Here is a 25,656-nt window from a genome sequence, read left to right on the forward strand (position 1 = left end):
CGACTGGAGCGACCGTCCAATCAAACAGCACGCTGGGACACAGTGAAGAGCCTACTCATACTGCTGTAGTGTTAAACAGCAAGAGTGACACTTATCTCACACCAAAAGACCAACAAAGACAGATTAGAATAAATGCAAGTGATTGAAAAATGGTCAGAATTATTCCTTGTAATTGTGATTGTCAGTAAACTGTATTTCACGCCCTTCTCAGACTCATCCAATCACTCAAACAGAGCTCAGCAGCCTGCCTTACAACAGGATCTTCTAAAAAAAAAAAAAAAAGTCATCACTGTTGCTGTGGTACCCTAATAGAGAAACTGCATGTATAACTACTCTGTCAAATAGGTTATATGCTTTCAGGTCCCATCCTCTCTTTACTCTTTCACTTTGCAGCTCAGTTTCTCCCTGCAGCCTGCAGCTGAGGTGCAGTAGCCTACGCATGGGGAAATGATGAACATCAGCAGCAGCAGCAACAGGGGAAGTGGGACTGAGGTAAGATATTGGAGACCATTTTTATATGGGGAACAAGTTGATCCTGTATTGTGCCATACTAGGCTATATATGTGACCAATTTGTGAAGTAAAATAGATTGGTATTATAAGTTGTGGGTTGCACAATGTATAGAAACAAGAGAGACCTCAAGAGTTGCAGTCTATATGCTTTTTTTTCTTTTTTTTGCCTAAAGTGGGGTTTTAATTCTTGCTTTCTTGCAAACAATAGAGAGAGTGGAGAATGAATGTAAATTCTTACATAGGGGATAATCCAACCACTGAGAAATCCAACAAGTGTCAAATAAATGCCAGGAGATGGACACATGTCCCATTGCAACAAGAAAATATAATGGAATTCATTGCAGCAGCCATGCAGTAATACCAACATTGTTTAGCTGACAATGTAATTTTTTTGTTGGGATTTAGCCAAAGAGGTGTTGCTTCACCTGCATGCTAATTTCTAGAGCCATAGTTTCCAATGCTGTGGCAATTTAGTGTATGATGTCCATGTTAAAGTATCCACCCTGTATGTTTTCTGCATTTTCATACACCTATATCATCTATACGAGGGAAGGACACAAAAGAAACTCTATATAGATTGATAGATTGCATGTCCACACAGAAATTAATCAACAAAAGAAAGTGTTTTGAAATCCTCATGTCTGTTACAGGCATGCTGGGTCAGATGACAGTCTGGTTCAGTTGAGGAGCGAAGTACTGTTGGCACCTGAGTGACCTCATAGATAATGAATGCCCTCCTTTGTTTCCACTTCACCAGCCAAAATGCCCACACAAATACAAGCCTACACAGTTTTACTTAAGCATAATGTCAGCCTATGGCATGCCACAGCTAAATTAGGTTATATGCTTTCAGGTCCCATCCTCTCTTTACTCTTTCACTTTGCAGCTCAGTTTCTCCCTGCAGTCTGCAGCTGAGGTGCAGTAGCCTATGCATGGGGAAATGATGAACATCAGCAGCAGCAGCAACAGGGGAAGTGGGACTGAGGTAAGATATTGGAGACCATTTTTATATGGGAAACAGGTTGATCCTGTATTGTGCCATACAAGGCTATATATATGACCAATTTGTGAAGTAAAATAGATTGGTATTATAAGTTGTGGGTTGCACAATGTATAGAAACAAGAGAGACCTCAAGAGTTGCAGTCTATATGCTTTTTTTTCTTAATAATGTTTTTTTTCTAAATAATGAATGCCCTCCTTTGTTTCCACTTCACCGGCCAAAATGCCCACACAAATACAAGCCTACACAGTTTTACTTTAGCATAATGTCAGCCTATGTCATGCCACAGCTAAATTGTTGCAGGAGTATTAATTGTGTTTTATGTGGTGATTGAATTTGCCATTTGACAAGTAATTACAATATATGGTAGAGCTGCATCCAGTTTTACAAGGAAAGGAAATGGGCTTCACTGTGTCATCACTATAGTCACTGTCTTGATAGCAGTGTTTAATATCAGATAGATGTGTGTGTTTGAGGAAGAAGGGAGGAGGAAGAGATAGAGAGAGAGAGAGAGAGAGACCCTGGCAGCCAGAGACACTTCCTTGTGACTGCCAGAGCTCAGCCAACAGATGCAAAATGTAATACCCTTACGCTCAATAAAATGAGCAATTGGTCTCATTTACAATGTGTCTCCCGACACTGTGAGTCAACAAGAGTGGAATCAAATCCGTGGTTGTTTTATGGAGTGGAGATCCTGCGTGCAGACTTTCCACAGGCTTTTAATATCTGTGCCTTTGTTGTGCTGAAATCCAAAACCAATCTGATGACCAGTCTGATTGCAGTACAGCACTAGCACATTCTTGAGCATGTCTTTTTGTCTTTCTTGATAATCAGCAGGCTTTACGCTGCAACTTTGTCTGGAATGAGAAAGAGTTTCATTTTCTGAGTGCCATAGCGGGACGGAGTGGGCTCTGAAACAGCCATGTTTGCTTTGCACCGTGTGAGGCTGTAAAACTAAAAGCCCTACAGAGAATCATGGAAATTAGATTTACAGTTGGGTCGATCCTCATCTGGAGGAGGGCCAGGGTTTGAGGTGAGTGAGAGAGAGAGGCTGCTGATTGGACATGATGGATGGAGAGCAAAGAAGTGCTGATGTATGAAAAAAAAAAAAACAAAAGGAAGAGAAACGCACACCCATGCAGTTACAGATCTGAGTTCATTTGCCTTTTTTGTCATGTTGCTGAACAGCAGCAAGTTCAATTAACTAAATAATAAATGCATCTCTCACTACGTCTTAAGTGGTGTCTTGCATTGTTGCTGCAAAGAGCTTTCTACATGTCAGATATAGAACTTAGTGGCAGCTTACAGTAACTGTCATGCAGGTACTTAGCTTAACTGTAATCAGTGAGTGTGACGATGTGGGAAAAAGAGAAAAATCTTAAGATGAGATGTGCAAGTTGAATGAGTTCATTTCTTTTGCTTGGAAGTCAGCCAAATCTTTACTTGGCCTTACAAAACTGCTCCCACTTCCAACTGCTGTTATGGTTCACATAAGTTTAAGGTTTGGGTTAAATCTCAGGAATTTAAAAATCACAGCCTGTAGCTTTGGCTTTCTTGATTTTATAAATTCAATATGATGTTGCACTCCAAGTAGCTTCGGGGCAGACATTTGGATAGTTACTTATGATGGGACACATCTTTATTCACTCATGAGTGAAAGGGTGGTGATGTAGCTGTGGATGAAAGTAAGCAGTGTTTTATTTGTTTTTTAAAGCACTGCATGAATTGGCATCAGTTTAAATGTATTTTTACCTCCAGACCCCTTTGTTTTTCTGCACAATTACTCCTCATCATTCCACAGTCCAGGTAAAACTTAAAAGTTGAATGTGTCAAGACATCTGAATCAACTCTCACATCTCAGATTTTTGTCAAGGATCCAAAAAAGTCTGTGCAACATTGCATTCTACATTGTTACACCCATACTGGGGAGCAGAATCACACATCAGATTTTCTCTGCAATTACTTTTTAAAAGGCTCTTTCTTATTGTTCAGTCCACATAAAATGTGTTTATCATGGCTATGATCAGCCATTTCATCCATTTATTGTTCATTCACCAAGTCATTCAGATTGTTTAAACGGATCATAAAGATTCTCTTCAGACATGGATTATGATATATAGAAATACTCTGCCTGGAATAATAATTTGTATCTGATATGGTTTTTCAACAAACAAAAGTACATTTAATCCTTAAAATGACATCGACTCTTTCTCCCTCATTGAGAAATCCGGAAAAATCCAGAATCAGTGAATATTCTCAGTGTATGTGCACTGGAGACTTCAAGTTTCCACATCACACATGTGTAATTTGAATATTGGACCAGGATTAGTCTCCAAACTAGTTGTCATAAAATCTGCTCACAGGCCCACCCCTAGAAATCAGATTTACAAGGAGCAGAGAGAAACTTTCCACTTTCAGTTGATGGATGTAAAAACAGCCTTCCAGTGTCAAACACAGCACACACATACATCATTCTGCACAGTGAAGCTAAAACACCCAACCGAGGTAACAATAACCGAAACTCATTTTTGAGTGGAGGAGAACTTTAACTTCTCAGTTTAGCACTTTGGTCCACATTAATCATTTTTTTAAAAAGTCCTCTATTTATGAATTTCTTGACAATCTAATTTCCTTTGGATCATTTTCTCTCATCCACATACTGTATTATATTTTTGTAACACCTGATCTGGTTCTGCAGAAAGCAGGATATGTCAAATATTATTGCATGAATCTATCTGGTATTCCCCTCTGACACATATCTGAGAGTTAAAACAGATTCAGACAACTTTTTTTTTTTTTTATCTCTCACTGTTTTCCCTCCCCTCCACATCCTCCTCCCTTTCTCTCCCTTCGGTGTTCCCCCTGAGTCTGTTTCAGACAAGGAATGCAGTGTGAATAATTCATCACAAAAATAAGCATTAAAACTTAGAACCAGTACAGTACAGAGCGATCGACTTAATGAGAACCTTTCATTTCAGATTTTGCAAGATAACAATGGATCTGTAATGGCTGGGTGACTGACAAGCATTCTGTTTCTCAAACAAAAGTCAGTGCAAATACAGTATGCAAATTCAGGCTGTCTTCCGTGTTTTTCAGTTTGAAGTGATATTCAAATGAAAGCATGGATCAGATGCATCCGGTAGGTTGTTTTTTTGCACATGCAGCATGTTTTACATGTCCCCCCCCCCCCCCCCCCCCCCCCCCCCCCCCCCCCCTTACAATATTACCATGGCCTATATACACTATCTTTTTGTTCTACATGTCTCTTCAGCTGTTAGTTGTTATCTTATGTTCTCAGCCATATGATATGAGTAGACAGGAGGATTTATCCTAACAGAAAACTTCATTCTGGAGTAGGTGGCCTCTCGTCTTGTCCTTGTGTATACACAATACTAAAGTATAGTCAGTATGTAATAGGGGTTCTTGATGTTTGTGGGTGAATTGTGGAGAAATTCATCTGCTGTGTTTCTAGACATACTGACTACATGTTTCTAACCTGTGATCTCACAACAAGCATTATCTCACTGTGGTCTGTTGACTCGGGGATAAAGGGCTGTCTTTGAAAAGCCTGATGTGTCAGTGTGTGAGAGCAGAATGGCTGACCCTGACATGTCATGACAGTGTGCCGTTTGTGGCGTTTGGCATAAATCACAGTCACAAGGGCACTTCATTGCACCACATTGCTTTTCCCGTGGAGTTTAGGTAAACATGTTTTCAAGAACTGTTCAATTCTTTGTCATGAGTTGTACTACCGGGCATTATGGCTCAGAGTGAAAAGGATCTCGAGGAAGCCCACAGAGACGCTTTTCGAAGGATGTCTTCGGTGTTCACATGAAGCTATGCCATATTAAAAATCTAAACTGATAGGTACACGGTTAGATGAAGAACTCGAGAATTAAACATGGCTTGTCGAGTAGCTATCACAGGACTGTAAAAAAAGAATAAGTACTACAACTAGAGAACTAGTTCTTCTGCAACCCCCACAACCACACCTACTACTCAGTTTGTACTTCCCCCTCATACATCAACTTTACCATGCCAGCTGATTGTTGTGAATCTCCTAAAGACATTATAATTCAGCTGTATCCTACCCTGTAGCAAATTAGAGGGTTCAGCTTTTTCTTTTCCCTTGTCTCTATCCCCGGAGCAGAGGGAAGACAGCTTGTACCAGCTCTGTGGTTTGGTTAATCTCTGACAAACTATGCTCTCTGCAGCTGCAGGGGTGTGTTGTGTGAGAAAAAAGGGAAGGCTTCAGCTCTGAGGAAGAGACTCCTGATTATTTCGTGTTCGCAGAGAGTACGAGTGTGCGGGTTTTGGCCTTGACAGTACTAAATCTTCAGCGATGGTGCTCAGGTGTTGCCAAGCATTGCTGAACAGTTAGATCCAAGCGGATGTTCATTCAGCAGCAGCGCTCTAAGGGAAGATGCATTTTCATCATTTTAAAAGAGAATGATTTCTTATTTGTCAGAAAACAGAGTGTTTATCCAGCACCTGCTGGCCCAGTACATGTTTTTCTCTTGACAGTACAGAGTCCACTGGGATGGAGTGGACATACACACAATCTAGCTAATCTTGTGTTGCATAATCATCACCTACACAAGAATCAATAGGACATATAAAATTGATATTAAACTTTTGGTTACCATCTGTTGATCATTGATATGGGATATAGCTTAAATTCATTTTCTCCTCCCTAAGACCTTGCTATACAGTGCATGTAATATAATAAATGCAAAACTGTGTTTAAGTGCTTTTTTTTTTGCTGCTTGCTCGATATACATAGAAAAAAATATTGGTATTTAGAGGAAGAGCCTGTCTCAGAAAGCAGGATTAATGAAGTAAACTGCTTATGTAAAAAAGAGCTGCTCTGGGTTTTAGTCAGTGCAGTTATGCAGCTAACTCTGTAATCATACTCTGAGAGACAGCAGTACAGGCAGGACATGACTGATCGTCACAGTATTACTCACTACCAATGTGTTTACTAACACAAGACAGACAGTCAGACGCACTGCTTTGAAACTTGTGAAACAGTGTGTTAAGAGTGCAGTTGAGTGAGCTGAGTGACATTGGCAAAGATAAAGGAGAAGTGCGTACTGAATGTGACCATTTGAAACCACACTGTATGTAATGGCAAGCCTTGACCACTGCGTATACTGACTTGTTCATGTTCATCATGTTTTAATGGGTATGTTACCAGTGTGTCAGTATAGCTTTGCTACTAATGGGTCTGTTCTCAAAGGTCACTCTTCTGTAATGGCTGCTTGTCGTGCTAATTAGGTCAGAATGATAACCAGATCCTCACCGTCAATGCACAGGAAGCACTAAAGCACTGCTAGCCTCATCAACATGCTGCTTTGTTGCTCTAGTGGGAAAACAAAATGCAGGCCAGAGCATGCCTTTCAGTTGATTTCCAAGCATTCCTCTTTTAGGCTTTATCTCAAAGCTATAAACATTATCTCTCTGCCAATTACTTTCCCCTTCCTCATGTATTCTTTCCCCCCTTAGGCCTCCCATCCAGATGCTTGGCCCAACAGCCCTGCTCCTCTAAATATGAACCACTATGCCAACAAGAAGAGCGCAGCTGAGTACATGCTGGATGCGGCTCTACTGATGGCTAACGCCACCCAGCTAAAGGCTGTGCTGGAGCAGGGGCCAAACAACATCTCCTTTACACCCCCATCATCACCCTAATCAGCATCTCCCTCTGTCTGCAAGTCACAGTGGGTGTTCTGCTTATCTTCATAGGTGAGAAAATAAACAGATCCCTATCCCTTTTGGTATACTAGAGGTGTCTGTGTTGTCTCTCAACCTTCACTTGCCCTTTGTTTCATCCTCTCCATCCTGTCCCTCAGCATGATTGAAGCTTACCATATGCCACCTTTTGCCCTACAATGCATCCCACTCCCCCCACACCTCACATCACACCAATGTCAAGTCCACTGGCTCCTGACAAACAACCCATTACCAGCTGGACTCTAGCTGTAGCCATGACAACCAGGCCTGACACCAGGTCAGAGTTCACTAAGGTTTTAGTGCTGCTGTCAGCACTTGTGGGAGCCGAGAGGTGGAGGTTAGTTCTTTTCTGTGGTTTGTATATGTGCGTAAATGTGTCTATGTGTCAATGTACATGCCCATGCATGTCTTGGAGTAAATAGACAAGAAGAAAAGAAGGCTTTACACACCCAGTGATTTTGAAGATGTCAGAATTTGACAGATACATCTGGAGATGGAAAAACAGGTCCATTGAGATAAGAAGATGTGTTAGGATGAGATGTAAAGGTGCAAATTAGTTGTTGTTTTTTTTTATTTTTCTAACAGACTGAACAGCAGGTCAGTGAACTTTAGCCAGGACACACTGACCCATGTAAGCTCTAACATGAGTAAATAAAGGAAAGTTAGTCAGCATCACAAATACATAACTACCCTACTAATACTCCCACTACTGGTACTACTCCTACTACTAATAACAATAATAATCTAAAAACAATCAATTATGAATAAAATATTATAGGGCACACCCCTATGAATACCTTTACTGGGTGTACCTATCAATCACCAAATTGTTTCTTAATTCATCACTGATGTATCACATGTTTTTCACATTGTTTCCACAGAATGGAAATTCTGTTATTTCATGGGTGATTTTATCATCAACATTATCAATTGCAAGGATAATAATCAAACCACAGATGTTATTGATACTTTATACTCATCCTTTGATTGAAGTCCCCACCAGAGTGACTGAAAAAAAAAACAGCTACACTGACTGATAACCTTTTTGCTAATGTTCTAAATAGAGCTTTGAAATCTGGAGTCTTGTACACAGATATTGCTGATCATTGTCCGATTTTTTTGGTAGACTCACAACAATGTCAAAATTCTAAACATACAGTACAACTCCCAAGTATAAAATAATTTTTAACGAAACAAATACATCAAATTTCCAACATATGATCTTTCAAACATCAGTGGACAGATATCCTTTAATTGGGTGATCTTCAGAGGGCTTTCACCTCTTTTTTCTGATATTACCCCCATCATATTATCAAATGATATAAGAAACAATACTTTAACACCATATTGTCCAAATATAAAGATAATATGGCTTATTGTTGTCAAACTATTAACTCTATTATTAACAACAACAAAATATCCACACAACTACCATAAGAGTTTAAGAATTTAAGTTCATTGTCTCATTAGTGAGCCTCAAGAAATTGCCCATAAATTCAATAGTTTCTATTCTGAAACAGGAGACAACTTGGCTTCTAAGATCCCACCTGGTAAAAATGATCCTTTAGTGTTAATGAATTCTCCTGTTATAAAAGATTTTCAATTTTCTTTGGTTACAGAGGCTGAGGTCCAGAAGGTCCAGTTTAATCTAAAAGATTCATCTCCTGGTTTTGATATTATCCCTGGTAGTCTATTGAAATTGGTTCAGGATCTGATACTAAAGCCTTAACTCACATTCTCAATCTTTCCTTACAAAAAGGTCCCTGTGTGTTGTCCCTGTAATAGCAATTACAGGGACAACACTTTTACCTGTAATAGCAAAGTGTTGGAAAAAGATTCTTGAATCATCTGGATAGGTATAATATTTTATATACGCATCAATATGGGTTTAGAAAGAACTACTTTACTTCTATGGCTGTCTCTTATCTTTTTAATGAAATCTATAAAGCTCAAGAGAGAGAGAAAGGGGAGTACTACCGCAATCTTCTTAGACTTATCTAAAGCTTTCAAATCATCCCATCCTTCTTCATAAACTTTCCCATCTTGGAGTCACCAGAACTTACAAAAAACAGCTTGTCTCTTACAATGATATTAATTATTCTACACTACTCTTCATCGGTTCCACAATTATTCCACTTGTATGATTCAGCACATTTTAAGGAAGCTGTAAAAGGTTTGTTTCTCTCTTTGCAACGTTATCCCTCCATCACATTTTTCTGTTGTTGCTGTATATATCAATTTGTATCTTTTGCATATGTGTAAATAAATAAAAATCAAAAGCCAAGGGTCACGTGTCTGAAAGAAGGTCAGTCAGCATGTGATAGTCATCACATATTCATAAACGCCTGCCCCCCCCCCCCCCCCCCCCCCCCCCCCCCCCCATATCGTCTGACTCCACCAGCCCCCCCAACAGCGCCCCTTGTCTCCACCAGAATATCAAACACATCTCATTCTCGTCGCTCTTTTCATTCTTCTTCCTCCTTCATTTTCTTTGAATATTCCGAACCCCTCTGCCCTCTCTCCCCCCGTCCCCACCTCCCACTCCCGTGGATCCAGCTCTGTCTAATGGAGCCAGTGGTGCATGATGTAAGTGGCCTACATACCACCCCCCCCCAACACACACACACACAACCCCACTCCACCCATGCAGATCAGACACACACACAGTCAGGCGGGGTCCTTACACCGTTTAACCTTTGGTAATCTCTCACAAATACACACATACATGCACGTACACATAACATGTGCATGTGGAGTCACAGCTACTGTATACTCCCTCCTACACACACACACACACACACACTTCCTCAATTATTAATAGGCCTGTCTTTGCGATGATGATGCTGATAAAAATGCTGATTAATTGTTTTTGCATCATATTGCACAACTGGAATGATGAGGAATGACAAACTTCCCCTGACCAGTTTTCACTCTTCCCTGTATTGTGTTTGACGTAGATGATTGAATCACAATGATAGGTAAATTCCTAAAAATAGTAAAGTGCTTGGATGTTTAGTGGAAAATAAACACTGTTTTGTCTGTTTTTAATGACACCGCAGGTGAAAAGGTGATGAACTTTTACTTTCTTTCATTAATGATATCAAAACAGTCAACAGATGTTTTGTCGATTCATCAATGCCATGCATATTTCTGAAAATTATATTCTCCTTGTTTGACAGCTATATATTGGAGGCACTGAATTCTACATGAGGTTAATAACCCAAAATCAAATAATTAACCAAAATTTCCTTTTAAATGTTTTTCTCTTTTCTTCTGACCTCATTAAAATTCCAAATGCACAAAAGTATCGAAGTGGTATCCCTTAATTTTCCAACTCATTCATTTCATGAATATGCCAAAAAATCATACACAGACAAAGATATATACAGTACAGTATCTTAGTTGGTGTCATTACTTATGTTTGGGGTCAATCACACCCCAGAGAACTCTCTGTTTGACCTCCTGCACCTCATGAACACACTCATATAAAACTCCAATAACAGACATTCAAAGAGATTTATTTGGGATTTGAAAGGGGTAGTGCTGTATAAACAGTACTGTCAACACCAATTAGAGCATATGAAAATCTATTGTATTTAACCACGTTTTACAGCTGGGCTCTCTAATTAAACAGGTCATCGGTTCAAAATCACGTTTAGAAGCAATTCCCATTAATTAAAACATGTCACACAACTCTTCTCCAGTACAGGATGCTTTAGTCACCAAATGCTTTCACCTACCCCGCCTTCATCAGGTTGGTCACCATGATGAAACAGCTAAAAGTGTTTTGTGAATAAAGCATGCTGTACTGGAAAGTTGTGCAATGTGTTTTAATTTTGATGGACTTGCATTGAAGCTCACACTGGTTTGCACCTCGCTGTGTGTGCGTTCTCAAAGCAGAAAGTTATAAGGAATTCTCAAAAAATTCAGAAAAGTCATTAAGTATCAAGGTGATAACACAATGTTAAGTATGTTTTTGGGCTGTAAATGTAAATTGTTTCCAATTTACAATTGTTAAGGACAAAATATTTCATAATTCATCATTTGCTGTCATTTCTGTCATTAATCATGACAAGTTTCAATAAGATAGAATGAAAGCTTGATTTGGTTTGGTTCCACTAACTAATTGTTCTGTGAAAAACTGAATCATATTACTCCTTTATCCTCATATACCCTTGTCAAAGTGAAATATTTGATACGTTTTTATTGGATCACTCATTTTCAGCTCTCCAGAATAGAGCTCTAGAATTATGTGTATATGGATTTATAGTTGACGGCAAATCTGTGTCATCATGACTTGGCTTGAGTCCCAGAATAAAGTAGATTGCTTATGTTTGATTAGACATTCACTGAGTGTGTGTTTGTGTGTCGTCAAATTGTATTTCCTGGTTTTGTCCACACAGTTCGATGGAACTTGAATGATGAGCAAAAGCATCGGAGGCTGAACATCATGGAAAACTTGGCCACAGGCCTGGTTTTTATCATTGTGGTTCTCAACATCTTCATCACAGCGTGGATTCCACAGACCAAAATGCATTGACTGACTAAGAACACACACAGGTATTCTTTCTATTTTTGCAAGTCACATACACTCTTTATTTCCACCCTCTTTCTCTGCTCCCTCTCTCTTTACAAACAGGTATTTTCTATCCTGCCTTATTGTGCAGTTTGCCCCTATAGACATCCATGTAGTCAGCATGTTTTTGGTCCTCTCACCTACTGACCTGACCTTCACATTCCCCAACCTGACCTACAAACACACTGACCTCTCCAGGCTCTCAGAGAAATTTCCTCCAGAAAAACAACTGGTACAAAATCCAACCACTGTTCGTTTACTAGAAAATCATTGTCTTGCACTGCTGCAGGCACAGAGAAAACAGGGAACTAGAGAGAAACAGTGAAAAAGTAGTGACAAAGAGGTCTGGTGCCTAAACAACACAACATTTGTTCCTAGTGGACAAACAGGAAAGTTTAGACAACAGCAGTCAGTCACATGTGACCTCGCACTGTCTACTCTCTCTGCCCGAGAGTGACCCCACACACTGGCCAGACAGAAATGCTCAACCACAGTCACACACACACACACACAAATGCTGACAGCTGAACATGCTTCAATTTTTAATTGCATTGATGACGTTCGAGCCCGATGTCATGGTTCTTTTCCAGACAGCTCGGACCAGGAGGTTTGGCGGGTCTGCTGAGCACATGTATGCACAGCAGGGTGTGCCTCATCTGACTCAAAGCTCCGACCCACCTCAACAGCTTTAACCTTGCCGACACATCTGTCTCCAACCACAGGCGTCACGCCTAACATTCAATTATAACAATGTTTGGTTGTGCCATGACTTTCTTTGCTATGAGCAAAGCTAAAGTGTGTCTGTGGTTCTCTGGACCAGCAGATGGTGAGTCAGAGTCAACACAGCACAGACCCCAGCAGAACTGCTTGTTAAAATGGAAGCCTTAATTAGACTGTGTTTCAGCAATGTCACTGAAACCCCAATTAGAGCCCAAGCAAATGCTCATTTTATACACTTCAGTGGCTTAACACAAGAATATGAAAGCTGTTTGAGAACATCTGTTTTGCATAATTATCTGCTAAATACCTGAAGAATATTTGTGTCCGAAACTATTAATTTCTTCAACATTATTGTGACAAAGCACCTTTCAGAGGACAAACCAACATCACAATTCTATCCTTTTCCTCCTCCACAACTATCATTGGTAACCGTGGAAACAGCCAGACGAGCAGAGAACCAGATTGATGACACACACAGCTCCACTCAGGGCAGATCTGTAGACTGATATATATATGTATCTGTACACTGATATATATATGTATATACATAATGTAGCCTATGTCTGTGGCTCCTACAGTTCTAGCTCCATCTCAGTCCTTAAGTTTAACAAACAAGCTATGCAGGGGTCTAACATGAGAGGACGCTGATGATCAGCGAGGAGTTTTGAGGTCCTCTGAAGCAGAACTATTAATAGCCCTCTCGTGGGAATGTGGATGCCATTCTTCCAACTGAACAATCACCCTGGTGACACTTGCAACCCCCTTTAGCGCCTCCCCATCCCTCCTCTCTCTGATCTGTTGCTCTCTCTTTGCAGAGAAGACAGAGGCAGAAAAGTGCTGCAAATCTCCTGAGATCAGACACCTGAACTCTCCTCCACAGCTATACGGTATGTGTCATCTTTGATGTGGCCATATTTCTTCTGATTCATTATTATATGAAGAACTTGAAATGGCCTCGAGTGAGTAAGAAATGCATCCACCATTGCACTCAAGTCTTTCATGAGCAGTCAAGTAAACAGCATTTAATTTAGCATTTGATTAACTGACTTTCTTCATTCAACCAGTTTGATTGTCATTATTAATTAATGAGGGTTGTCTGTTGCTCCTCATTGTCATTGTTATACCACACCAGAAGATTTTCCATCATCCTTGTTTCCTACTTTGGTGCACTGAATGAGGGAGCAGTGCCCTCTAGTGCATTTATTGATGTTGTTCAATCAATGAGATAAATGTTTTATCGTCATCTCCATTTCATGTTCAACTTGCTCTGGTTGCACACTAAACAGTGTCCGACACAAACACTCTGCTAATCACCTGTCTGGTCATTACTGTGAATTTTTCTGCTAATTTAAAAATACAATACCATACAGTATGCTTGATTAATTGTATGCATATTTCTATGTGTATCTTTGTCATACTAGATTAAAAAAAACGAGGTACAACTCCAGGTGATGTTAATTTGTGCTTTATTTGAGCAAAAGTTGTTATAGTGCACTTTAGTCAGTAGATGTTCAAGTATCTTCATCACAGTATTTGAAGGCACTTAGAGTGGATGAGCATGCAAATATGAGGGTAGGGTGGTTCATACAATACACTGACAAACTCAAGTTTTTTTGTTAAAGCCACTGCAAACCAGTAGTCTACTCATACAGGTGTACCCAACTTCAACCTGAGCAGAGGTCTAATCAGCCTGAGTTATTGATCACACCTGTGTGGGTGAACAAAGCCTTTAAATGTCATTCAAAGTGAGATTCATTTCATCACTCTGTTAATATTACGGTTCATTTTAGCAGAAAATGTGGCTGAAATTTTCTCTGTATACACAATAAATCCAGGCAAGACTCATACAGTACGTAAAAGTACTATGAGAGAACATTATGTTTTTTCCTCATATAAAGAGATGTTAGCTATGGGAATTATGGGATTAAAAAAAACAAGTCAATTAGTGCTTACAAATACATGCAATTTCAGGAAAAACAACTTTATAGCTCTCAAAGTATGTATGAGTTTGGCACCGCAAAATGGCAAATTTCATGGCTTGTTCTTCTCACAGATGATAGATAGATAGATAGAAACTTTAGTGATCCCGAGGGAAGTTTAGGCAGGGCTACTTCATGAGCGTTTCAGCACCTTTATGGCCTCAATTATTCTGCTTTCCAACCTCAGCATAGGAAATTAAAACATCTTTAGCACCTTTACTAAGTCTTGCTGCAGAGCAGTGAAGAAACGGGCCAGTACATCTCAATGTCTCACCCTCTGTGGGCAGAAAAAGTGGCAAAAAAATAAGAGTTTTAAGCCATATAAAGGGAGTGGTTTAGAAATGAGAAACAAACAGAGAAGAAACTTAGTTTTAAATATGGAATAATTGGCTTTGGATGCTTTCAAACTTGCAATGCCTTTGTACACTGTAAAACTGTTGACATTCAAAATGCCCAAGGACATACAAGTCTAAAGACTTGTCTATCATTCTGTATGACTCACCTCCGTAATAGTAGAGCATTGCAATACCAAGTGCAAAACTGAAACAGCTCAGGAAGAACATTGGTCCTGCAGAAAAGGTGAGAAGAATGAAAGTTATCATCAGCTACTATTTGTATGTGTATGTATGTATGATGTGAAATATCTTTCCACTGGTATATAGATGAGTCAAAAGCTCATCTGTGAAAACACAATGGTCTTGTTTACAGTAAAACCACCCATTATTTCTTTGTATGACTAATGATTATGAATCCGTGTTTCACTACATCACTGATGACCCATTTCCCTGCTGACATACCTTTGACCCACTAGATGCACCCCTGACTGTTCAAAGGAATGCAGGACAGAGGAAGCCGTTCTGGACGGGGGCTACACGTGAGCTTAACTGACCCACAAAGCCAGAGCCCTGGATGTAATGGGATGATGAATGGTGAAGCGGTGCGGGACAGTGGGGCCCACATTCTGATGCTAGGGGTTAAAAGGTTCAGCAGACAACTACGTTTGCTGAAGAACAAAGCTTAGTTGGGCTTAAGGGGCTTATCTGAGGATCAGTGAGGGGTACAGAGACTGCCTGACACACACTCACATAAACTGTAAGATCAACACATTTAAAAAAACACCATGGTAGCCAAATTAAACTCCCACAACTGCAGATTACAGTCACACTTTAGCCCATTAAAGGCAAATTATTATAACATTACCCTACTTCCCACTGTTTTCTGAACTAACAACTGCTTCGAGAATTACTTCCTATTTGCCATCTCAGTACATGCTGCTATTGGAATAGAGGTCGACATAATTAAAAAGGAAATTTTGGTCTACTTTTCATTTTCAAAGTTGTGCTACTATGTTAATGCAGCTTTGGGCAAGGACTGTTGTGGAAACAATTCCTTAAGGATGCGCTTGACAGAACTTCAACATTCGAGATGTGAGTGTTGGGTACTAAAATTCATGAGGTCTTTTATCATGGAATCGAAATCAAATATTTATCAGTCGAGCCAAATATAAAAATCATCAAATCGTTTGATCATCAAATCTCAGATGTCAAAGTTTTCTTGAACGCACCACCGAGGAAGTGTTTTCGATTAGTTCCAGTGACTGCATCTGTACATTTTGATAACATAAACTTGATAAGAACTGACTGATTGCCTAATGTGATGGATTCCTTATCTCAAGGAAGCTTCGGATATCTGCATGTTAATTTTAATTTCTAAAGTGAAACTAGCTCTAAAAAAATCTAATCTATCAATCTAAACATTTATGGTGAGCTTTGGAAAGTTGTTGACAGTATTGTAAAGTATACAAGGATTGTAGTTACTGGGCTAAAATTTTCAAAACCACCTGCAAAAAAAATCTTGAACAGGGGGGAAAAAAATGGAAGAAACCTCAAAAAAGAGCAACAGAAGATCAGGATGCACAGACATGAAACAGGTGAGGAGTAGGTATGGAAAATATTTTATATGGTCCACATGGTTTATATGTTACACAAGGTAGCAGATTTGCAAATTGACTTGAAAAAAAACAACAACAACCCAGAAAGCACATTCTGGGTTGTTGTTGTTGTAGACAGTGGTCTACTGGAATCAGCAGTAGCATGAGATGTTGATTAGATTTACCTCTGTCATTGAGCACATGTTTCTCTGGGTGGGCTGCCACATTGTTAGTCAATTTTGGGTCCGTCATCTCTAAAACAGAGAATGAAAATAGTTAACATCAACACTTTAAATAACCGCCTGTATGTCAGATCCACTATGTGAGCTGCTGCCTGGTCAGCACATTGGCTTCTCGCTTTCCTAAATGTTTCTTAAATGGGATAAGCCTACATAAGGCCAGACTGGGCAATAACAAAGCAGGGGATCTACCATTATAAGTGATTTGCCTAACTGTCCAACTTTTAAAAAGAAGCTTTTCAGGTCAAAACCAGCTGATAATGTGTCAGAGTGATTACTTTAATATCATTATGCACAGGAATTTTAGAAAATGATGAACAGACAGTTTCTGAAACCCACAAGATGATGTGTTTGAACACTGGCACATGACTATGCGACATACATATGTCGATGAACACAATACAGTTATAGTACAGTAGTGCATACAATCTTTTTCTTTTACTACCAACTATTGCCATGTAATTCTGAATTAAATGACAACTCAAAAATACTTTCAGATGTGAGTCTGTGGGATCTTTTGAGTAGCGAGTGTCCTCACCTGACTGCAGTGTTTTTAATCTTCAGCCACTAAAACGTCTGCAAAGCCCTGCTCATGTTTTACCTCTTTGTCTGACTCTGGAGGGCAGGCTGGAGTAGACGTGCTCAGCGTGGATGTGAAGTCCTCTGTAGAATTCATGACATGCCTCATCGCCCTTCCCGTGCAGGTGATTCAGCAGCTCAGCTAATCGCACCTCGGTGGGTACGCTCAGGTTCCTGAACTGCAGGGAGACGTATGCTGCATTGAGTCATTGCACATATTTGTACACCTGTGCAGTCAAAATTCAGTTTAGCAGATTCAACTGTAAAGACTTGATGAATGAACGTTAACACATATTATCTGTAGTGACCCTGTGGGCTTCCTTGTCACTGAGTATCTGGGGGTAGATCCTGTTGAGCTGCAGCACCAGTCTGTCAACCAGCTCAGTGTCCATCCTCTGGTCTGAGCACAGGAACTGGGAGTCCCTCTGGAGCTGCTCATGGTAACCGCCAATGTCTAGCCACAGAAAATAGAAATTAAAACATTATAGAAGAGACGAGCGAGGGATAGTCTTTTATAAAAATAGCTCTACACTACACACACGGCTTAATTCCTAATCGTAGTGTGAAGACCAGGTCAGACACAGGTTATGACCCTGCACAATTAGAGCACGCTACAAAGGCCTAGAGATTTTATGTCTAGTCGTAAGTCGTTTCTTGATAAGCTGGTTTTGGCATCAGTCCTGCTCTGAAAATAAATGACTAAGAGGTTTATTCTCCCTCCTAGAGATGAGGTGAATACAGTTGCTGCAAAATATAACGTATGAGTAACATGCCTACTGAGTTAAAGCATGCACAAAATCACAAAAAAAGATGTTATAATACAAAGCCTGTGAGGCCAGAATACCAGTATGGTGAAGCTCTGAGTCTGTGTTAACACTTTACAGGTGCTAATTCAACTCAATGGTCATTTTTGGGGCCGTGTTTATAGAAACTTTAAGATATGATTCCTGATTATGTCATAATGCGTATTAGCAATAGCAAATCATATCTTCCTCTCATCTCACGGTGATGTTTCAAAACTAGATTTTCAATACTGAAGTAAGAAAACAGTGAGCCCACCAAGCAGAAAGGAAATTGGGGGCATTACAGGAAGTTATGAGCCACTTATGGGGCTCTTGCTTGAGCCACATAACACCTGCAACTATGCAAGTGATAACTTTTGCCACCTGAGTTAGTTAAGCATCAGCTGTTATCAAAATCAAGAGAGAAAGAATTTGGTGAAATGATAGTTTGTCCAGTGTTTCATGATCATCCGGTTAAAAACACTTGTTTAGTTTTTCTTTATTCAAGCTGGACACATCTGCAAACAAGGTGAGGCAGAATACCTTGCTCTATGTTAAAACTATTTCAGCAGGATTAAAAAATGAATGTTTAAATTACCTGACAGAGTCCATAATGAAAAAATGTGTAAGGGGCTCTGGAGCGCACTTCAGATATGGATGTGACTGACAAATGAAGGAGCTTCATCATGCATATTTTTCATAAAGAGCTGGCTAGCTCTGACGAAAATGGAAACAGCTGCCCGCAATGTATTAAATAACAGAGTGTAAATAGACCTGTCTATCAAGCTGTTACTGTTTTATTTATAGGCAACAGATTTGGACAGAAAAATCAGGCTATTTCAACTGGTGTTGAATAACATCCAAATACGTCTTCGCGTGAAGCCAATATTATTATAACAAAACTGCTATAGCAACGGCTAAACTTAAAACTGTAATGTTGAGGGAAGCTTTGCAACAAGTGGCGCACCCACACAGCACCGTGGGCGATTAGCGATCATATCCTCCGAGTCAGCGCGCGGGGATTACAGTAAAATGATCCTAAACAAGACAAAACATCTTACCCTCGATTCACAAACCTGGCATACTGTCAAACAAACGACCTCTGGGACTTTCCGACCGACGGCCTCCCGGTAAAAAACTTCCTGTTGTCCCCGGTGTGACGGTCACCGTTGTCCCGTTGCATCAGCAGGAGCGGACAGTGCGCCGCCCGGAGCCACATGACTGACCTCCGGGGCACATGATGATTATCGGCCCGCAGACAACGCTGACAGGCAGCTTATCAAGAGCAGCGAACTGAACCACAACAGTGTGATTTATCACTTTATTTTATTCCCTTCTTTAATTTATAATGAGGACTGAGCCTGATCATTTAGGCCTGTCAATAATAATAATAATAATAATAATAGCAATGATAACAATAGTTGTTGCCTTTGTGTTTTCATTAATACATTCTTCACCATGCCACTTGAAATAAATGTGTATAAGCTACACCATTACACAGGACAGTAAAAATCACTGCACGTTACTGGTTTGGCTTGACATTTGCATTCATTGTACACCGTCTTCCCATTGCAATACAGTCTCAGTCGTTATCAGTACTCTTTTATTTATTTACATTCCTTAAAAATTATAGTTACACACTCGCCGGTGCTTTCCAGCTTCTCTCCTTGTCCAAACAAAGTAGACTTTCCTGCCCAGAGATGAGATTCTCACCCAACTTCCTCAGCTGCCTACAATGTGTTGTGACCTATGCCCCTGATAAACACTTTAATCGTTAACCTCAACTTAACTATCTAATTAGTTTATGAGAAGCTCAATTAAGGGCAAGAAAGTCCCTTGACCTTCTAACTACAGAGGAGTGCCATCCAACAAGGCTGTCATCCTCAAAGTGCAATAGCTCCTCTTTTCAGACAGAGGGCAGTGTGCCATCGCAGTTTACAAAAGGCACATCAGTAAGCCTTTAGAGCCTTCATACTGTACAGTACTGCAGACATAACAATTTCAACAAGACAAGGAATGCTCAGTTTTAACTTCCTGTAGTCCTTATTGATGAAGTTGACACCGTTGTACAGATTTGGTCAGTAAACAACTTCTTGACTGATGGTATTCACATCATTCACAATGTGTCCTCACACTGATATAATCCGTATGGAAAATTCTTTGGCAGAGTTTATGTTCCTTGTGTTGGACTCATCTGCGGTTGATGGACCGCTCTGCTGTCCCCCGTACTGCCACACCAAACCAGGTCCTGAGATCTGGACCACGCCTGGACTCGGAGTTTGAAAGGAGGACGGAGGAGGTCCGTGGTATTGAGGTGGACCAGAAATCTGTGCGGATTCTGGGTTTCGGGGTAAAAGAGGTTGGTCGTAGTCGACGCCGGGTAGAGGAGCATGTGGAGGAGGTGGATCGTAGGTGCAGACAGGACCATAGGCGTAATGCTGATGACATCTGTGGAGGAAAAGACAGGAAGACTTTAATGTTTGTGCTGGTCTTCATGTCTTTGAGGACATTTTGATTGTTTCCCTTTTTTGAGCATTTAAGCTTAAATTAGCCCACGTCTCACCTGTAGGCTTGCATGTTGTCATACGGGGCTGGGCTGTGGGTGTCCCACAGTGAAAGCGCCTTCTCCTGGGCGTTGTTGTTATTGTTGTTCCTGCCTTTATGGCTGTAGCGAGACCTGTTGTCCCCCTGCTGCTGGGTCTGCTCCTCCCACTGCCACAACTCTGTCTCCCTGGCAAAAAAGTATTTAGCATTTCAGTTTTCTAATACATCACAACACACTGACTGATAACCCCTCTTTGTTTTTCTCCAACCTTTGCCTCCCACTCACCTCTCCTGCTTTTTCCTTTCGTCCTCTTTGATGCAGTCGAGCAAACAGCAGGTGATGAAGGCCATGGACATGAAGAAGATTATGGCTGAGCTTACAATGGATGCCAGCACAGCCACACGGAAACCATAGTCCTCATAGGGAGACAGAGCTGGAGTGTGAGAGAGGAAAACGGTTCACTGATTCATCGACTTCCATGTCATGCACTCAACGTATCAAATCCTCACAGGCTTACGAGACAACTCTATTTATCATGCTGGGATCAATAAAGTTTCTATCTATCTATCTATCTATCTATCTATCTATCTATCTATCTATCTATCTATCTATCTATCTACCTATCTATCTATCTATCTACACCACACAAAGTACGCTGCCACTCAAATATATCACAAGTTTTTCATTATCATTTAACCAGAAGAGGTTGGCAGAAATAAATATCATTTTTGCAACAAATTACACTTACCAGCTTATCAAAGAAGGGATAATAAAACATAAATTACATTTTTAATTTCTTTCCGTTTCACATCAGACAGTTTTCTCTCTCCCACGGTGATTCATCTTGAAGTATAATTAAGATCCTACCCTGGCTTTTTCCACTCACTAACCAAAAGAATGACTAACTGGGCACCTGCTTGAAATTATTCCTCTTCACCTGCATTAGCATTAATATTCTCCTTTAATGAGCTTTATCCCCAAGCAACAAATTATTTTCTCTCTAATGTGTTCTCACATAGTCTAGAGCATTAATTATTGCGAGCCAAATAATACCTTAAGTCTAAATATAAAATCGCCGGTAGCCTCTATGCCCATCACATAATGTTTAATATATATTCCATCTCTTCAGAATAATAAGCAGACAGACAGTCCAGGGGAAGTTTTGCAACCTCTGCAATTCTCTCAGTAAAAGCATTTGAAACATTTAATCTTCACACACATTTTGGTTATTAAGTGCATGAACAATAGCTTCATAATATGTACCTGACTTAACAGCAGAATCTATCTATCTGTCTTTCTATGTTGACAGTTTCAAGCTCTTAGTTTCTGTTCTCCATTTCTACTTACGTTTACAGTAAGTCTCCCCCACCCAGTGGGTGCTGTTGATGTCCCTGACACACATCAGCTCTTTTCCTATCAGTTTGTGATTGGCTGGGCACTGCAGGGATATGACTGTGCCCACATTAGTACCATTGCCCTGGATGATCCTCTGGGTGCCCAGGGCTGGCAGGGGCATGGGTGTGCACTGAGCCTGGGAATGACCTAAAAGAAAGAGCCGATGGTCAGTTGGTGATGAACCAGACTGTGTACAACAAAAACACCGGTTTTGACTTAATTATGCGGAGGATGTTGGATGTGCATTAATCACCAAAAGTTCACCCAAAGTTTGAACACATGTATAATTCATATATTCTCACAAGAAATTAGTTTTGAATTTGTTTTGAATGGAGCACTGCAGATGAGATTCAGTGTGGGATGGGAGAGTTCATTCCACAGCTATCAGCACTGAACCCCTGTAGGGCTGCACAACACTGCGTGACAACCCCCCCCCCCCCCCCCCCCCATCGAATTCTAACAGTATCGAAGCAGGAAATGTGATAAATCATTAAACAAAAGGCCTACGAGGCTGGTGGAAATACACAGGCCATCTGGAGCCACGCTAAACAACCAGTTATCATACAGCACAGCACGGCACAGTGCTCAGCATATTACAGGAGGGGAAGTCTCTCACTATGTCAACTCAGTACGCCAGCAGTCTGGCTCAGTAAACCCACAACATAGGAGTATCACTTCATCGTGACAAAAGCTGTTGGAATGCAAATAAACACTGACATCAATTCGGTGATTTCCAACAGAAATTGGGAGGCAAATATGATCCGGTCCAGGAAAAGTCTTAACCAAGTTGTTTATTCAGGGAAACCTTCTTCTGGTTGTCACTAAAACAATTTTGACAGAGGAGATATTTTGTTCCTCTTTGTAACTATTAAATGAAAGAAAACATCCAAGAACGTGAGAGGGGCTGTGCACTCTGCAGGAGAGACATGTGGAACACTTTTATCACCAAAAGGGGCATCAAAGCACACCAAAAGTTCCTGGTTTCATTTGAAAGAACGGAAAGAAAGAAGATATGAGTATACATACTTTCTGCCATCTCAAAAACATCTCTAGACTCCACCCCTCTTGAAGTCTGTCAGATGCAGAGAAACTTGTCCATGCCTTTTATGTACTCAAGACTGGACTACTGCAATGCGCTCTTCACAGGGATTCCTGGCAAGAGCATCCAGAAGCTCCAGTACATTCAGAACAGCACTGCCAGGATCCTGATGAGAGTGCGAAAACACCAACATACAACACAAATTCTGTTTTCATTGCGCTGGCTCCCTGTCTCCTTCAGGATTGACTACAAAGTCCTGCTGCTCACATACAAATCCATCAACGGACATGTGCCTCCCTACCTACAGGAACTGATCATACCACAAACCTCCACCTGCACCCTCAGATCTTCCAGCAGCTTGCTCCTCCAGGCCCCCAGTACTAAGTTCTGCACCATGGGGGATCGAGCCTTCTGCTCTGCTGCACCACGCTTGTGGAACAGCCTTCTTCACCATCTGAGGGTGGCACAGACCCTAGACTTTTTTAAAAACCTTTCAATTCAGGAAGGCGTTTACATCTTAACTCATCATTATTTTCTTTATGTTGTGTGTTCTGTTATTAAAACTGTGGCACTTTGAGTTCCTCTATGAATGAAAAGTGTGGTACAAATTAAATGTATTATAATAATAATAATTATTATTATTTATATGCATTTTTTTCTCTCTACAGAATTTGACAGGCTTCTGATCAAGTTTCAGTGACACTGGGCCAGGCACAGCTGGGATAAATACTCCCCTGAAGGCCATTAGCATTAGCTCAACATATTCAAGTTTATGTAACACAAGGACATACTTCATTGTCGATAAGCAGAGAGCATCACTTTTATGTAACGTGTCTGTGTGTGTTTGTGTGTGTACGTGTGTGTGTGTACGTGTGTGGCCAGCTGTGCATTTAACTAGATACTGTTGAAGCCACTGGTGTTTGCGTCTCTGTTTCACTTCCTCTGTTCCCTCTGTTTTATCTTTTTTTTTAAGTAAGTAAATGTGCATGACGCTCATTCAATTTTTTCACTCAACAATCCTCAGCTCTTACACCAATCCAGAAGAAATGTTGTGCATCTACGGGCTTGCTTGTTGTAAAGTGTGTTTATTGATTGGATTTGTATTTCTTAGAAATCAGCCTAAACACATTTTTAGAATCTGCTAATGTGCATCACATTATATAGCTTACCCCTAATCCCATAACATGTTAAGGAAACTGCCACCACAGCGAATATAGTGTGTCCCTATAACACACATGAAATATCTATACATGTTTTAATGCTTTTGAGGGGGGTAAATGTTTAACTTTAAGCCTAGGTGACCTTCTCCCAAAATATGTTGATGTAAAAGCCAACAAATTTGCAACAAAGTGCCAAGAACAAATCCTCGTGCTGCCACACATCCTACGCGTTCAACTCGGGAATGAATTAGACACTATTTGTTTTTTGTAATTTAATCTTTCTTACCTGAGTTATTCCGGTTGTCATTTTTGTTAGTAAAATCCGTTCTGGCCACATCTGTTATTGAAGCTGTTGCCGCTGGCATGATGGTGACAGACAAGACGCCCCCCAGTCCGCTCTTCTGACTGTGCGTAAAGACTGCGCTCCTCCGTGCCCGGTGCAGGGTAAACAAATCGGGATTCGTGCGTAAGCTTCTCCGTGCGATTTTATTCGCCTCTCTACCTCCCAGTGATCAGCCTGTCTTCCTCAGAGTCCTCCCCCGATGCCTTCGATCTACTTCTTCTAATGCCCGGTTTGGACAGCGCGCTGTGGCGACTGTCGCTCAAGCGGATGAGCGCTCGAGAGGACGAAGAGAGATGAAGTGATCGGCTGAGACCTTGTCGGGCGAAGCAAAAATGACTTTGTGGATTACACCAGGTCAGGTCAAGCTGGATATCAGAGCTGCGCTTTGTGAACAAGACCGTGATGAGGAACAGCAAAAAAAGAAGAAGAAAAAAGAGAAACGCTCTTTGTAGGCAGGATGTCGCACCGCTGCCCTGTTTCAGCCTATCAGGATGTGGTGCTTCAAGCAGAGTTGAAAATGTGCAAAACGCAAATTATCAGTGACGTAGAGCTGTTCTTTAAGCAACCAGATGCCATTAAAGAGTCTCTGAATGGCTCTGTTTACCACAGCACAGTTTACAATCTTATCAAGAGTATTTTTGCAGTTTACTTTCGCACACACAACTCAGGTTTCCAGACAAAGTGGGTTAGTGAGTGAGTTCGAAATCAAAGAGTTGCCTGAAGAGACTGATTGCTTGATTATGCCCAAACTGGCTTTTGATAGCTTCTACAGCCAGTTAGGTCTTCAACATTTTACTTTAATCATGCAGTAGAAAGCTTTAAAGCTCACTGACCATTACTGAGGAGTTTACACTTGAGAAATGCTCAAGACCAGCTTCAAAGTAGGAGATACAAGACATTTAAATAATGCTGACAAGTTGCAACAGAGGGAAGAAAAGTCAGACTGATAATGTAACCTAAGAGAGAATGGTCTTATAAAATGTGTAAGAGAGAAAGATCTTTCAGTTGAGCCCTGTCAGTGCTGTTTGGAAAAAACTTATAAGGCGTTATCAGATCTGAAGAGATTTAATAAGGGTGTTACACAACACATTTCAGTGAAATTTAGTGTGCAAGGGATATATTT

The 25,656-nt window shown here is 40.6% G+C and overlaps 2 protein-coding genes and 1 pseudogene across 3 annotated transcripts; 1 reads left to right on the forward strand and 2 right to left on the reverse strand.

Annotated features, from left to right (window-relative positions):
* The first annotated feature begins 66 nt into the window (after positions 1-66).
* On the forward strand, positions 67-13,973 carry LOC122982212 (annotated as a pseudogene).
* Positions 13,974-13,991: 18 nt separating this feature from the next.
* LOC122982211 (caspase recruitment domain-containing protein 19-like) lies at positions 13,992-19,273 on the reverse strand. 2 transcript variants are annotated; one of them, XM_044351352.1, is made up of 6 exons: positions 19,128-19,273; positions 17,578-17,723; positions 17,292-17,448; positions 16,637-16,705; positions 15,024-15,089; positions 13,992-14,798 (listed from the first exon to the last, which is right to left on the reverse strand). In XM_044351352.1, exons 1-6 carry the CDS (start codon positions 19,132-19,134, stop codon positions 14,683-14,685), a joined length of 561 nt encoding a protein of 186 aa, XP_044207287.1. In that variant the 5' UTR covers positions 19,135-19,273; the 3' UTR covers positions 13,992-14,682. The 2 variants fall into 2 exon arrangements, with proteins under 2 accessions (XP_044207287.1, XP_044207288.1); XM_044351353.1 differs by having other exon boundaries at positions 19,113-19,273.
* An 85-nt stretch (positions 19,274-19,358) lies between these two features.
* LOC122982209 lies at positions 19,359-25,056 on the reverse strand. Its single transcript, XM_044351351.1, has 5 exons — positions 24,477-25,056; positions 21,944-22,138; positions 20,882-21,029; positions 20,615-20,782; positions 19,359-20,499 (listed from the first exon to the last, which is right to left on the reverse strand). Exons 1-5 carry the CDS (start codon positions 24,553-24,555, stop codon positions 20,181-20,183), a joined length of 909 nt encoding a protein of 302 aa, XP_044207286.1. The 5' UTR covers positions 24,556-25,056; the 3' UTR covers positions 19,359-20,180.
* Positions 25,057-25,656: the final 600 nt, after the last annotated feature.

Source organism: Thunnus albacares, chromosome 5, assembly GCF_914725855.1.
Source record: "Thunnus albacares chromosome 5, fThuAlb1.1, whole genome shotgun sequence".
Taxonomy (NCBI): Eukaryota; Metazoa; Chordata; class Actinopteri; order Scombriformes; family Scombridae; genus Thunnus; species Thunnus albacares.

What these genes read in the sequence shown, in the direction of transcription:
- LOC122982211 (XM_044351352.1), bottom strand. An exon ending in GTGACAAGGAAGCCCACAGG is followed by an intron (nt 17,449 to 17,577) that starts GTCACTACAGAT and finishes GTCTCCCTGCAG; the next exon opens with TTCAGGAACCTGAGCGTACC. An exon ending in CTCCAGAGTCAGACAAAGAG is followed by an intron (nt 16,706 to 17,291) that starts GTAAAACATGAG and finishes TCTCTGTTTTAG; the next exon opens with AGATGACGGACCCAAAATTG.
- LOC122982209 (XM_044351351.1), bottom strand. Translation starts at nt 24,555, where the DNA reads ATGCCAGCGGCAACAGCTTCAATAACAGATGTGGCCAGAACGGATTTT. An exon ending in GGGGGAGACTTACTGTAAAC is followed by an intron (nt 21,030 to 21,943) that starts GTAAGTAGAAAT and finishes CTCACACTCCAG; the next exon opens with CTCTGTCTCCCTATGAGGAC. An exon ending in GACAACATGCAAGCCTACAG is followed by an intron (nt 20,500 to 20,614) that starts GTGAGACGTGGG and finishes TTTCCTCCACAG; the next exon opens with ATGTCATCAGCATTACGCCT.